Source organism: Musca domestica, unplaced genomic scaffold (genome assembly GCF_030504385.1).
Source record: "Musca domestica strain aabys unplaced genomic scaffold, Musca_domestica.polishedcontigs.V.1.1 66, whole genome shotgun sequence".
NCBI classification, from domain to species: domain Eukaryota; kingdom Metazoa; phylum Arthropoda; class Insecta; order Diptera; family Muscidae; genus Musca; species Musca domestica.
The window spans coordinates 4,179,349-4,194,137 of record NW_026712376.1 but is presented as its reverse complement, the minus strand read 5'-3'; the positions used below and the strand labels follow the sequence as shown (position 1 = coordinate 4,194,137).

At 35.2% G+C, this 14,789-nt stretch overlaps 1 protein-coding gene across 4 annotated transcripts in view; it reads right to left on the bottom strand.

Moving 5' to 3' along the window:
• The window catches only part of LOC101897032 (spectrin beta chain, non-erythrocytic 5), a 135,223-nt gene that overhangs the window by 17,508 nt on the left and 102,926 nt on the right, over positions 1-14,789 (bottom strand). For all 4 annotated transcript variants that reach the window (XM_005176881.4, XM_011298011.3, XM_005176878.4 and 1 more), the window contains 4 exons: positions 6,853-6,969; positions 3,894-4,156; positions 3,671-3,800; positions 1,508-1,695 (listed from right to left, as the gene is read on the bottom strand). In XM_005176881.4, the coding sequence (XP_005176938.2) occupies positions 1,508-1,695; positions 3,671-3,800; positions 3,894-4,156; positions 6,853-6,969 (698 nt within the window). The remainder of the gene's footprint in view (positions 1-1,507; positions 1,696-3,670; positions 3,801-3,893; positions 4,157-6,852; positions 6,970-14,789) is intronic.

Sequence of the window (14,789 nt, the reverse complement as noted above, 5' to 3'; positions counted from 1 at the left end):
TTGGAACGATTTTCAAAAATAAAATCCGTTAAAAATTCTGTTAAAATCTTAAAAATACCGAATGTAGTCGTTATATTAGGGTCTATACGACCACGTGGACCTGCATAGGCAACTTTTGTCATAAACCATTACAATATTCAAATGCGAAACTTGAATCAAAAAATTGGTGAATAATGTAGTTAAAATCTTTAAAATTCCGAATATAGGGAGGTACTGTTATATTGGGCCTAAAATCATCAAATTCCGAATATCAGTAGGTTCTGTTATATGGGGATATACGAAGACGTGGACCTGCACAGAGAATTTTCTGTATTAGATTGTTCCCATTACGAACTTTAAACACCAAATTTGAAGCTATTCCGGTGAATAATGTCGTTAAAATCATCAAAATACCGAATATCGGGATGTACCGTTATATGGGGGATATACGAAGACGTGGACCTGCACAGACAATTTTCTGTCTTAGCCTGTAGCATTCATTACGAACTTCAAACACCAAATTTTAAACAATTCCGGTGAAAATGACGCTAATATCATCAAAATACCGAATATCGGGAGATACCGTTATATGGGGGCTATACGAAGACGTGGACCTGCACAGACAATTTTCTGTCATAGGCTGTTGTACCCATAACGAACTTCAAATACCAAAATACCGAAAAAAGGGAGGTACCATTATATGGGCGCTATAAAAAAACGTGGACCCATCACCCATTTTCAATACCAAAAGTCCTGCAGACATAATACACATTTGAGTAAAATTTTATCAACCTACTTCAGTTCGTTCGTAAGCTAGAGTGATTTCTACAGACGGACATCCATCGCTAAATCGACATAGAATTTTATGCTGCTCAGGAATATATATACTTTGTAGGGTATAAAATGTATATTTCGTGGTGTTACAAACGGAATGACAAACTTAATATACCCTCCATATTATGGTGGAGGTTATAAAATTGGAAAATATTTTCGTTTTTTTGAACATTGATGTATATATTTTCTGGGGTATAATGAAAACAGAGATTTATTTTCCTTAGTGACTTATAGTTTTTTATATATATATGAATTATTGGCGTTTAGGTAAGATTTAGAGATTTGATGTCTTCTGGACCCTACAGTGAAATGTTGTGACAAATATTTTTGTAGAATATTCTGACTTGTTACAACCCAATTTAAGGGGAGTTTTTAACCGTATTTTTAAAAAATGGTCAAAAAGAAAAGAAAACGGATTCAGAAAAATCTTAATCTGAAAAATGTTAGAAAAAGGTGATTAGGTTACTTTGCGGTTTTAACCCTTTACAAAACCGATTTTTAGTTCTACTTTAATAATAATTTCGAAAAAATTGAATTATGTCGTACAGTGCTATATATTTTTTTATTTTTATAAAACTCTTTGGAAATTTACCAAAAAATCTAGCCTTATTTGGCGAATTCAGTCCTATATTGTCAATTAACTCCTTTATACCCTATATAATATTTGTGTTTTAGTTTTGTGTTTTCTACTTACTTTGGTGGTTTCTCAATTGTTCGGTACTCCTTGAAGGCCAACAACTCTCTTTGAATGCCCTCCAGAGAATTGGGGAAATCACGTTTTTGCAACTCAATAGTCTTTTGCCGAATCCAGCTCAACAAGTTGGTGGTCAAACGTTCGTAATAGATTTTCTTGCGATCGGCATCCATCAATTGGCCCACAATCTTTTGTGAAACAAAGAAAAAAAGAGAAAAAAAAAACAGAAAATAAAATAACAAACAATTACAAGACCTCTTTAAGAAAACCAATTAATGTCAAACAATTGTCTCATAGTTTAATTAACATTATTGCCATAGTTGTGTAAAAATCTATTTGTCATAAACTATCCCCTCTATTTCTTTCTTCCCCTTGGAAAATGGGGAAAATGTCATTGTTAATTTGCGTTTAAATAGACCGGAACTATTAATGCAAATTATTTGCCATAATAGTAAATGTACAGTCGTGTCGCACAGTGGATAGAATTTGTTCATAAATTTTGATGACAATTTTTTGAAAAAATGGATTGAAGATGTGAAACCAGTAAGGAAAAGTGAAAAGTCGGGCGGGCCCGACTATATGATACCCTACATCACCATGCATATTTAGTAGAGCTCCCATAAAAAAGAATTTATTTGAGTAGTTCATACCTCCTATCAACCTTTGGCTTTAGAGCAATTATAATTTGGTTTCAGAGTTAGGGAATATATGAGAGATATATTCAATTCTGAATCAATTTTCACTAAATTAGACGGAGAAATTTTAATCCTTTATACCAAATGACATTGCTATAGACTGCATGATATCACTTCGAGAAGGATTACATTAAAAATATGTATAGGAGCCGAGTTCCTCAAAATGGAAACATATGTCCTGAAATTCACTCCTTCTGGCACAATAAACCTCAAATCGGATATCCAAATGTAAGCCGATCTCGATCAAATTTGGCAAATGTATTTCCGAGTTATATAAAATAACTGGTTCCAAACATCATCGTTGTAGAATGCATATTACGAATGTGAGGATTGAACCGATTATCACCAAATTTGATGTATTTGTTTCTAGGCTAAATTCGATTGGATGTGCCAACATTTAGGACATTTGGACTGATATTGGCCTTTGGTGCACAATTAATCCGAAATCGGTTGATGATATATATATGGGAGCTATTTCCAAATCTGAACCGATCTTGATAAAATTTGGCAGAGGTATTTCGGCGCTGTATCTGATATGTGGTACCAAATATCATTGCTGTCGAACTCATATTACGCATGTGAGGGACTTAAAACCCCAAATCGGATGAAATATGTATATATGGGAGCTATATCTATATCTGAACCGATTTTCACCAAATTTAATCTTTTTGCTTCTAGACTGAATTCGGTTGAAAGTGCTAAAATTCAGGTCATTTGGATTTATATTGGCCATTTGGTGCATAATAAAACCGAAATCGGTTGAAGATATATATGGGAGCTATCTCTAAATTTGAACCGATTATCATCAATTTCAATAGGGTTCGTCCTTGGGCCAAACAAATATTGTTTGCAAAAGAATACATGGACAGACGGACTGACTTGCATAAATCCACTAAAAAAGTGATTCTATGAAGATCCTCAAAAGTAACTATGGGTCTATCTTGTATCCTTCTCCATTTTACAAACAAATGCACAAAGACATAATGCCCTTACCACTATGTGGTATAGGGTATAAAAAGGAAATTATTAAGGCTAGATTAAACATGATTTTAGAGTCATATGTAAAGTGATTTTGTGCAGTATTTTCATAACATACTTGTAGGCGTTTCCCAGTATTTTGAATAATAATATTAATATTAATAAGAATATAGATTCTAGATCTATCACAGCGTTATTGTAATGTATAAAAATCTTTGGGAGATCCTTAAAGTATGCTTCAAAAATGTAAAAATAAAAAAGTCACTTTATGTGTATCCAATACTTTTTGATAAAAATTTCAAAATTTGGAAAAATGGATTGCAAACTTTGCCATATTTATGGGTGCAGAGATTTACCGGCTGTTCTGCAGGATTTATAGTGATTGAGACCGTTAACATATTTTTAGATTGAAATTGCTATTCAATTGGGCTTTCTGTGGGACTATTACATAGGGATCCATGGTTAGTACCATACACACTCATTTACTTACATTGGCAATACGTTTTCCACTCTTTTGCTCGTTCTTCATGCGAGCAAAGGTGTGATAATATGAGGCCACATATGTTAGAATTGATTTTTCATCGGGACGGGCCGAGTCAACATCTTCGGCATCCAATAAACTGTAAATTGAAAATAGACAAAAAAAAAAAAATTGAATTCACCCAAAAAATATGAAAATTTATTTCAAACGACATTGGAAAATTCTTACTTACCTTGGTATACCCAATTCGGTGGCGGCCAAATCAAAGGCATGATTCAAATTGTCGATATTTGAATTTTTCGAATTAACAATTGTGCTGTATTCAAACAAATCGGGACGGTGCGAATGGATCAGAGCATTGAAACCCAAACCGGAACGCCATGACGAGGTGAAATCTTGAATATTGACACCGGGATAACCGTGAGTTTTACGCTGACACCACAACAGTAAAGCATCTTTGGCAGAACGTTTTTCAGACGATTCGTTTTCTTCGTCCTGTAAAGGAAAATTAAAAAGGAAAAAAAAAAACAGAAATATTAAAAATATATTCAAAAACAGCAACGAATAATTAGAAACAATGAAGAGAGGCCTCTGACATTGCGTTGGACAAAACAAGTAAAAAAGCAGATAAATTCGGCCGGGCCGATCTTTTAATACTGTAACCTTTTAATAAAATCCGTTGAAAAATACCACTTAAATGAAAACCGTTATATGGGGGATATACGAAGACGTGGACCTGCATAATACTTTTTTTGTCATAGGCTGTAGTATCAATTCCGAACTTCTAATATGAAATTTGAAACAAGTCCGTTGAATAATGTCGCTAATATCATCAAAATACTGAATAAAGGGAGGTACCGTTATATGTGGGCTATACGAAGACATGGACCTGCATAGACAATTTTCTGGCATAGGTTGTAGTACTCATTACGAGCTTAAACTTTAAATACGAAATTTGAAACAAGTCCACTCAAAAATGTTGCTAAAATCATCAATGTACCGAATATCGGGGGGTACCGTTATATGGGGGCTATACGATATCGTGGACCTACATAGGCAATTCTCTTCCAGAAGGTAACGTACTCAGAAGGAACTTCTTGTGTTGATTTTCAGACAATTTCATTGAAAAATGTGGCTGAAATCATGACAACGCCGAATATTAGGAAGGTACCGTTACATGGAGGATATACGATATCGTGGATCTATATGGACAATTCACATCCAGGTAGTAAAGTACTTATAAGGAACTTTTTATACCCTACAACACTATGTGTTGGGGGTATTATAAGTTTGATTGGGCCAAAAATTATGTAACACCTCGAAATATTGGTTTCCCATATAGGAAAGTATATATGGATCTTCCTAGCTCGCCGAGCTGAGTCGATCTAGCTATGTATGTCCGTCCGTCCGTCTGTCCGTCTGTCCGTCTGTCCGTCTGTCCATGTTAATTTGTAATCACTCTACAGGTCGCAATTATGGCCCGATCTTCACGAAATTTAGAATGGAGGTGGGGCTAGGGTCAGAATAGAACCCTATTTCTTTTGGAGATGATCGCCAAATGTTTAGGGGTTGAAATGGACCAAATACTGAAAAAATGTCGGATTTTGCAGTAGCTATACAGGTCGCAATTATAGACCAATCGACGCGGAATTTCGCATGTAGCTAGAGTTTAGGGCGGGGAAGAAGCCTACCAATTTGGGTGGTCATCGGATAATATTTAGCGGGTAAAATAGACCATATCTTTTTTGTTGAAAAAATTCAAAATTTTTCATTAAACCGCGAATATTTTAAATCCCGGCGAAATCACAAAGCCATGACAAGGTTACTTCTGATCTTTACATTGATGTCAACATCCATCAAATCGGATATATAGCAAAATATGTGCGATATATATATCTATCAAAGAAGATATGCTTGAAAAATCTCTTATATGTCGAGAACGGCTGAACTGATTTCGACAGTTCTCATTAATTCAGAATGGCCTTTTGGCAGGAAAGAAAAAACGTCTAAAAAAATCGCATAAAAATATCTATCTAAAGATGAAAATATTGATTTTGTAAAATTTTCTCATATTTTTTCAATTTTGTCATATTTTTGGCATATTTTCATTTTGAATTAAACATTTGGTAATATTTCTACAGCTAACAAAACTAAGTAGTTAAGATATCAGGATATCATATACAGATCGCATTTATGGCCCGATCCTTACGAAATTTTGCATGGAGATAAGATGAGGGTCAGAATAGAAGCCTACTCTTGTTGGAGATGATCGCCATATATTTAGGGGTTGAAATGGACCAAAAAACTGCAAAATTGTCAGCAGGTCGTAATTATCGCCCGATCCTCACGCACATTTGAATGGGGGTTACCGCATATTGCAAAAGCCAAGCAGTTTTGGATGGACATCCAAAAATATTCAATATGCGAAATAGTTTGCCAACTTTTGTAGACAAAATACGAAAATATCCATTCCAGTGACTTTTAGGAGAATTCACAAATACAGGAAAGACGCACTTCTGACTATTTCGTTAAGGCTGATTTCGTTGAAGAATATAGTCAAATGTCTGTATCTCATATAGATGCGTTTCAGTCAAAAACCAATAATACATGTTGATCTTTTGCCACTTCTGAGAGATTATAGGTATTTGGGAAATATTGGTTCCAGATCTAGGAAGACCATTTACCAATAAATTGGGAATGAGAAAATTAGTTTAAGTTGCTATTATTCGAAAATTAGAGAACGAAACCTGATGGTTTTCTTTTATTATCTGTCACAATATCTTGTGGAATTCTTTCGACTATCTCGCCCATATAAACTGTATCATTTATTATAGTGTTGTAGGGTATTCAACGGTCGGCCCCGCTCGACTGTAGCCTTTGCTTACTTGTTTTTGTTGATTTTGAGACAATTCCATTGAAAAATGTGGTTGAAACCATCAAAATACCGAATATCGGAAGATACCGTTATATGGGCAATATACGATATAGTGGACCTACGTAGACAATTCTTTTCCAGGGGGTAAACTTCTCATAAGGAACGCCTTGTGTAGAATTTCAGACAATTCCATTGAAAAATGTGCCTAAAATCATCAAAATACCGAACATTGGGGGGTACCGTTATTTTGCGGCCGTACGATATCGTGGACCGATATACCAATCTTCGAACTTTATATTAATACAAAAATACTTACCACATCAATTTCAATTTCTTGAATTTGAAACCGCAAAATGATGGTCCAAATCAAACCCAAAATCAAACGGGGATTGCCATCGACAATGTCCTCAGCACCAATGGATTCCAAGCGGACCTGTAAACAGATACAAATAATGATAAATTATTGAAATTTCAATAAATATTTTCATAATCTAAAAAAAATAAGGTTTAAAAGAATATTTTGTACAAATTATTACAAAATTTTGTTCGATAACCCAAAGTCCAGCAAATTAGAGGTAAAAAGAACGATTTTGATAGTTGATAGAAGATCTCCTAAATAGCTTTGCTCTTAAGTAGAGCTGCTAAAAATCTTAGCTCTACAAAAAAAAAAAAAAAAACGCTGAAAGTCCTCTCTCTAGGCAAGACCTGTCAAAGGTCTCCCCAGAAGTCTGTTAAAGGCCTTTTCTTTATGGAAACAACACTTTAAAAATTTTCTCTCTGTAGGAAGCCTTTAGGGGTCTTCCTCTATAGATCTGTTAAACGGCTTATTTTAGTAACAGATCCATTGAATCATTCTCTCTATAGAAAACTTATTAAAAGTCTTTACGCTATAGAAGACCTACAATAGTTTTTATACCCTACACCATAAGGTGGTGAGGGTATTGTGTCTTTGTGCATTTGTTTTGGCACAGGCAGAAGAAAACGAGATAAACCCATAGTTTCTTTTGATGATCTGCATCGAATCACATTCTAAGTCGATTTATGCATGTCCGTCCGTCTGTCCGTCTATCTGACCATGTATTTTTGTAAACAAAGTACAGGTCGCTGTTATTGCCCGATCCAGATTAAATTTTGAACAAGCAATTCGTTTGAACCAAGGACAAGGCCTATTGAATATTTGCCCAGATGGGCACATACAATCAAACTAAGCCTGGAAATAAGTATGTCAAACTTGGTCGAAATCAGTTCAATTGTAGCTATAGCTCCCATATTTATTGTTCAACCGATTTGTTATTTTTGTCCTCCTCAGCCGCAATATGCACTCTGTAACAACTATATTTGGGGAAACGTATCAAATACAGTTCAGATATATCTTTGTCAAATTTTATCGAGATTGGTTCAAATTTGGATGTAGCTCCCATATATGTCTTAGTCCTATTTAATTTTATTCTAATATTTTTATACCCTCCACCAAAAAAGGTATGGAGGGTATATTAAGTTCGTCATTCCGTTTGTAACTCATCGAAATAATCATTTTAGACCCAACAAAGTATATATATTCTTGATCAGCTTAAAATTCTAAGACGATTTAGCCCTGTCCGTCCATCTGTCCGTCCGTCCGTCCGTCTGTTGTAATCACGCTACAGTCTAAACGAATTAAGATAGGAAGCTAAAATTTTGCACAGATCTCTCTTTTGTCTGCAGGCAGGTCAAGTTCGAAGATGGGCTATATCGGTCCACGATATCGTATAGCCCCCATATAACGGTACCCCCGATATTCGGTATTTTGATGATGTTAGCCACATTTTTCAATGGAATTGTCTGAAAATCCACACAAGTAGTTCCTTGTGGGTACTTTATACCTCGGCAGAGAATTATCTATATAGGTCCACAATATCGTATAGCCTCCATATAACGGTACTCCCCTATATTCGGTATTTTGATGATTTTAGCCACTTTTTCCAATGGAATTATCTGAAAATCCATACAACTAGTTCCTTGTGAGTACTTTACACTCAGACATAGATTTGTCTTTATATGTCCACAATATCGTATATCCCCCCATATATCGGCACCTTCCTATATTAGATATTTTAAAGATTTTAAAAGAATTTTTATTGGATTTAATTTTTTTGAAAATTTTCTAATTAGTTCCAAATGGTGGAGGGTATTCAAAGTTCGGCCCGGCCGAACTTACTGCTTTTTTACTTGTTATTACTGGCTTTACTAGAAAAGTTATCGTACATAATTATTATTACAAACTGTTGTTCGATAACCCAAAAGTCCAGTAAATGAGTGTGAATTTACAATGATATTTACATTACTGAAACTTTACAAATTCTTATTGAGAAAATTTACTCATCGAGTTATCAAACAGACCTATTATTCACAAATATGTTATCATATTCAACTTTGGTTTGTGTAATTTGGCAAATATTTTTATTTTTTGGCCAAGTGGTGTTCACTCCCACCAAAAACCACAAAAAAAATAAAAAAAAAAAAAACAAAGAAAACAAGTTTGACAACACCTGCTGCTGCTGCAGTAGGTTTTTGTTGGGTCTGCACTTTAGATAATTTTGGAATTTGTATATGTTTGTATGTCAAACAATAAGTAGTGTCCACAAGTATTGTGTGACCTAAGGTGAATGATGAATTATGTGTTGCGTGAGTTGGTTGGTTGATGGGTTGGTTGGTTGGTTGCTTGGTTGGTACACACATATAAACGTGGTATGCAAGTGATGCCGTTAGCCATCGCACTCATTGCTAACTGTTGAGGAAAATCAGTGCACCACCCCACCAATTTCATTCGATCCGATATGCATCTCAGGTATTGTGAATTATTACCTTTTTACGTTATTATATCGTCTATAGACACATGTCCGCTAGGTTCCATCTTTGTTGTTGTGGCCATACGCATTTCACGTCTTCATTGATGTATGTCAACAAACATGTCGGTGAGATTTGTAACACAAACCTTATTTGTTGTTCGATTGTTGTCGAAGTGATTTTCTCTTTACAGTCAGTGGTCAAATGTATGTGAGTGTGTGTGTGTGTAAATTAACATGCAGATGTGCCACACTTCAATGGAATTAAAAAAAAATTGAAGAAAAAGACGTTCAGTTCGACCGGGCGATCTGCAGAATAACCTCAACTATGAGGGAAAAGAAAAACAGTGTCAAGATTTAATCTTTGAGCGAATTTCAGCAAATGCCAACGAAATGTCAGGACATTTATGAAAATAAAGAAGTAAAATAGTATCAGTGTATCCCCAGCCTTGGAACCTGGGGGAGGTTCCGAAGCAGGTGGCCAATATTGACTAATCTGACCTAAGACTGATACAAATATTACAAAGTGCCAGAATTGGACTATATCGACTACTTCCTATTCCTTATATGAGATATGTGGACAATTTTGGAAAATGTGGAAATATGCGTGATGTAACAGCTATAGCGGACCGAAGCATTCTTGTAATACAGATAAAAATATTGGTATGTGCAAAATTCAGATATCAGATTTCTGATTGAGAGTAATATTTAGATATAGCAAGTTGCAAAGAATCGCCGACTTGTTTCGCAAGTTATGACAGGTAAAAGTATTGGAAATTGTGACATTTTGTGGGTGTGGTAGCAGAAGAAAAGGTGCGATCTCTACAATCTCTATAACACATCTTGTGTTGATGAAAATATTGAGATGTACCAAGTCTGTATGGAATCGGATGTTAATTTCGCGTTATATGAGCTTCGTGGATATTAAAAATGTTGACCCTTTGTGGGGGAGGTATCAGAAGGAGTGGACCGATATATTCCATCGTCACAGCAGATCCTGTGTTAGTAGAAATAATAATGTAATAGATCTTGTGTTGATGGAAATATTGATGTGTGCCAAGTCTGAATGGAATTGTTAATTTCGCGTTTAATTAAAATGTTGATTTTTTTTGTGGTGGAGGTACCAGAAGGAGTGGACGGGTATATTCCATCTTCATACCAGATCTTGGGTTTAGAAAAATATTGTGATGCGTGTGATTTGAAGACAATCGGACTCTTACTTGACATTTTATAAGAGTTAGAAGTATTTCAAAATTTTAATCTTTTGTGGGGGAGGTACTTGATGGGGTGAACCGTTATTTTCCATTTTCGCACCTGACCTAGCACTGATGCAAGTACTAGGGTTTGCAAAGTTGGAGAAAAGTCGGATTATCATTTCTCTTTCTGTGCAGTAAAACATTTTTTTGAAAATGTTGAGCCTTTGTGGTGGAGGTACCACCAGGAGTTTACCGATATTGCCCATCTCCAAACTCGATCTATGTTTATAATAAGTTTACGATGCACCAAGTTTGGTCAAAATCAGATACTCCCTTCGAGAGTTATCGTGCGCACCAGCCAGACAGACGGACGGACATCATTAGATCGGATCCAAATGTCCTGAAACGGATTTGGCCCAAAGAGACCTAAAACCTTTTTTTTTCGATGAGGCACGTTTTGACCGCATCAAATGATATATACCCTCTCTAGCCATATGGCTGGGGGTATAACTAGCCATATGGGCGAGGGCGAGCGATAATAAATAAAACTCATTGATGCATGCCTTAAAATTCTATTTAAAATAATGTGGCTCTAGTGCAGAGTTGCATTTTCCTGTGATTCTTTGAAATGATACTACCTTTCTATTTGTTGTCTTAACATTCTGTGAAAGAAACAATGTGAACTACAAAATATATAATAAAAACGATACATCAGCTGGAAAACATTCACTTTTTTTCAACTGCATTAGGGTGCGTGTCTAAACGCCATAATGCTCACACTTTCATGTCATAGCGTATATAAGGCAAATAACTGGCGATCATTTAGACACAGACTGATCCATAATTATCGTCGTCATTATTATTATCACCATGCACGCTGACGCTGACGTATAAGTACATACCGACATCTGTATGTACATACATGTCAGTGAGATATATGGATATGATGTTGCATATTTTGTTAGATTTTATTTGGACTTGTGTCGGAATGTTGTTGTAGAAAACAAAAACACAAAAAAAAAAAACAAAACTTTCACTTTTCATTTTAAACACTCCGAGATGAAAGATAAAAGTAACGCTGATGATGATGACGGCGACGAATGCACTTGCTGTGAAATCACAAGTATAAGCTAGTCTTAACATGCACGCATACATGTATAGGTATCATGTTTAAGTTAGATACTAGTTTGCAACATATTGGCGGTATAATGGCGGTTTTATCCAAACATGGTACATCGTAATGTTATTGTCGAACTTAGATCGAGTTCGGATATGGCCAATATCGATACACTCCTTCTGGTATCAAAAGATTGAAATTTAAAAAATTATCCGATTTGGCTCCAACTTTGCAAATCCTAATACTTCCAAATTTCGAATGTCAATGAAGCAATGAAGCAACGGGAAATTAACATCCGATTCCATTCAAATTTGATATATTTCAATATTTCCAACAATACAAAATTCGTTATAAAGATGGTAGAAATAGGGTTCAAGAATTTGAAAAATGAAATGCTCGAAGTAAGCGAAATTAGCATCTAACTCTCTTCAAATTTCACACACACAAAATCTTTTTCTAACACAAGATCTGTTGTGAAGATGACTTATATATCTGCGAACTTCTTCTGGTACTTCACTCACAAAGGGTCACAATTTTCAATACATATTATGTCATAACTTGCGAAACAAGTCAGCGATTCTTTACATCTTATATGCTATATATAAATATTTCTCTCAATCAGAAACCTGGGATGAAAACGGAATTGATCGGAATTTTTTTAATTTCGCATAAAATTGGAAATAAGGTCCGACTTTCTTTTAATTTTTCCCATACCAATATTTTTTATCTGATTAAATCGGTCCGCTTTATCTGGTATCCCACGCACATTTTAGTATTTTCTAAAAATTATCACAAAGTGAAGGAAGTAGTCGATATAGTCCCAACTTGGCATGTCGCAATATTTATATCATATTTATTTAGGTCCGATACGAAATGATCAATATTGGTCCATTCCTTTGGAACTTACGCCATAGAGGGTCAACAATTTGAATAATCATAACAGAAGTCAAAACATATTTAAATCGTCGAACATCGCCAAAACCTCCTGATACTTTTTATCTTGTTTTGTTTTAGAGTTAGATTGTTTTTACTCTGGTTAAGTAAAATATTTTTTTCTTGAGAGACGGAACCGGGCACCAGGATTTTTAATCCGAAAACCCGGATTTTTAATCAGAATCTAAATTTCTGGCGGTATTGCCTTTTGAGAGATATATCAAAATGTAGAGCTAGCTTCATGCAAATACTCTTCTCCATGTGATTTTTCTCTTAGATGTTTTGACATTAAATTAATTACGTGAGTATTATTTTTTACGAATTGCTTGTTTGTTGATTTGCCACATACGAAAAAAAACAACAAACAAAAACTAAAACTAAATAAAAGTACTAAAAACACATAAAAATAATTTCTTTTCAAGCAAGTTCGCTTGGCATGCCAAACATGTGTAGAGTTTAATTTGATTTTGAACAGCGGCAGGTTGCTTGGCTTGAAATCAACAAATGATGATGATTGTACGATCTACGCACATCCATACATTTACATATGTACATACATGCGTACATACACATGGTATGTAGCTGGCTTAGTATGCTCTATGTCAAACAAAGTTTCTCGTTCAGTTAAGCTTAATATGAGGGAATTGTATTAACGTTTTTTTTTTTGTTTCAATTTTCATTTAGCTCTACTGAGTCACAATGAGTTTCACAAGAGCCACTTACTTGGAATGAACTTTAATTTGTAGTTTTTTTAGTTAATCTAATCTACCCCACGTTCTAGGTATTTTTGTTGGGTGATTCATTTGAAAGGAGATAATGACTTTATTCGAAACCTGCAGGCGCAAATGTTTGGCATAGGCTTTAGTACACATTACGAACTTTAAATACTAAATTTGAAACAATTCTGGCATATAATGTCCTTAATACCATAAAAATGCGGAATATTGGGAGGTAACGTTATATAGGGGCTATACGAAAACGTGGACAGACGCACGCAATTTATTGTCATAGGCTGTAGTACCCATTACGAACTTTAAATACGAAATTTAAAACAATTCCGGTGAATAATGTCGTTAAAATCACCAAAATACCGAAAATTGGGGGTATCGTTGTTTGGGGGCTATACGATTTCGTGGAGGTATATAGACAATTCTCTTCCAGGTCGAAAAATACTCAGAAGGAACTACTGGTGAGGATTTTGAGACAATTTCATTGGAAAATTTGGCTAAAATCATTTAAATACCGAATATCGGGATTTACCGTTATATGAGGGATATACTATATCGTGGTACCTCCCGATATTCTCTTCCAGAGCGAAAAGTACTCAGAAGGACAATTCCATTGACAAATGTGGCTAAAATCATGAAAATACCGCATATCGGAAGGTACCGATATACGATATCGTAGACTGATATAGATAGCTTTCTACCAGGGGGCAAGGTATTCCTTGTGTAGATTTTGAGACTATTTCATTAAAAACTTTGGCAAAAATCATGAAAATACTGGACACCTGGGGGGCGTTATGTGGGGACTGTACGATATCGTGCACCGATATAGACAACTCTCTTAAAAGGGGATAAGTAATTTCAGAAGGAACTCCTGGTGTGGATTTTAAGACAATTCCATTGCAAAATGTGGCTAAAATCATAAAAATACCGAATATCGGGAGGTACCGATACATGATATCGTGGACCGATATAGCCCATCTTCGAACTTGACCTGTCTGTAGACAAAAGACTGATATGTGCGAAATGTTAGCTTCCTAGTTCGTATTGACTCTAACGTGATTACAACAGACATACAGACGGACGGACGGACAGGGCTAAATCCTCTTAGAATTTTATGCTGATCAATAATATATATACTTTGCGAGGTCCAAAATTATTATTTCGATGAGTTAGAAACGGAATGACGAACTTAATATACCCTCCATACTATGTATGGGGGAGGGTATAAAAAAGGTCAGGTCGGTCCACTTTTTGGTTTAGTCCCTATATGAGTGTAAATCCTGATTTCAAGTATGTTTTGCGCTTCAGAACTATTTACCATTTCATTTCGCCAAATTTTGCTGTTTTGAGTTCAAATTATGTAGAATTGCTATTGGGAAAAAATTGTTTAACATGGGTTCATTTTGGATCAGCTCTAATATAAATATGCCCCCTGATTTTAGTTTTTGCAGGAG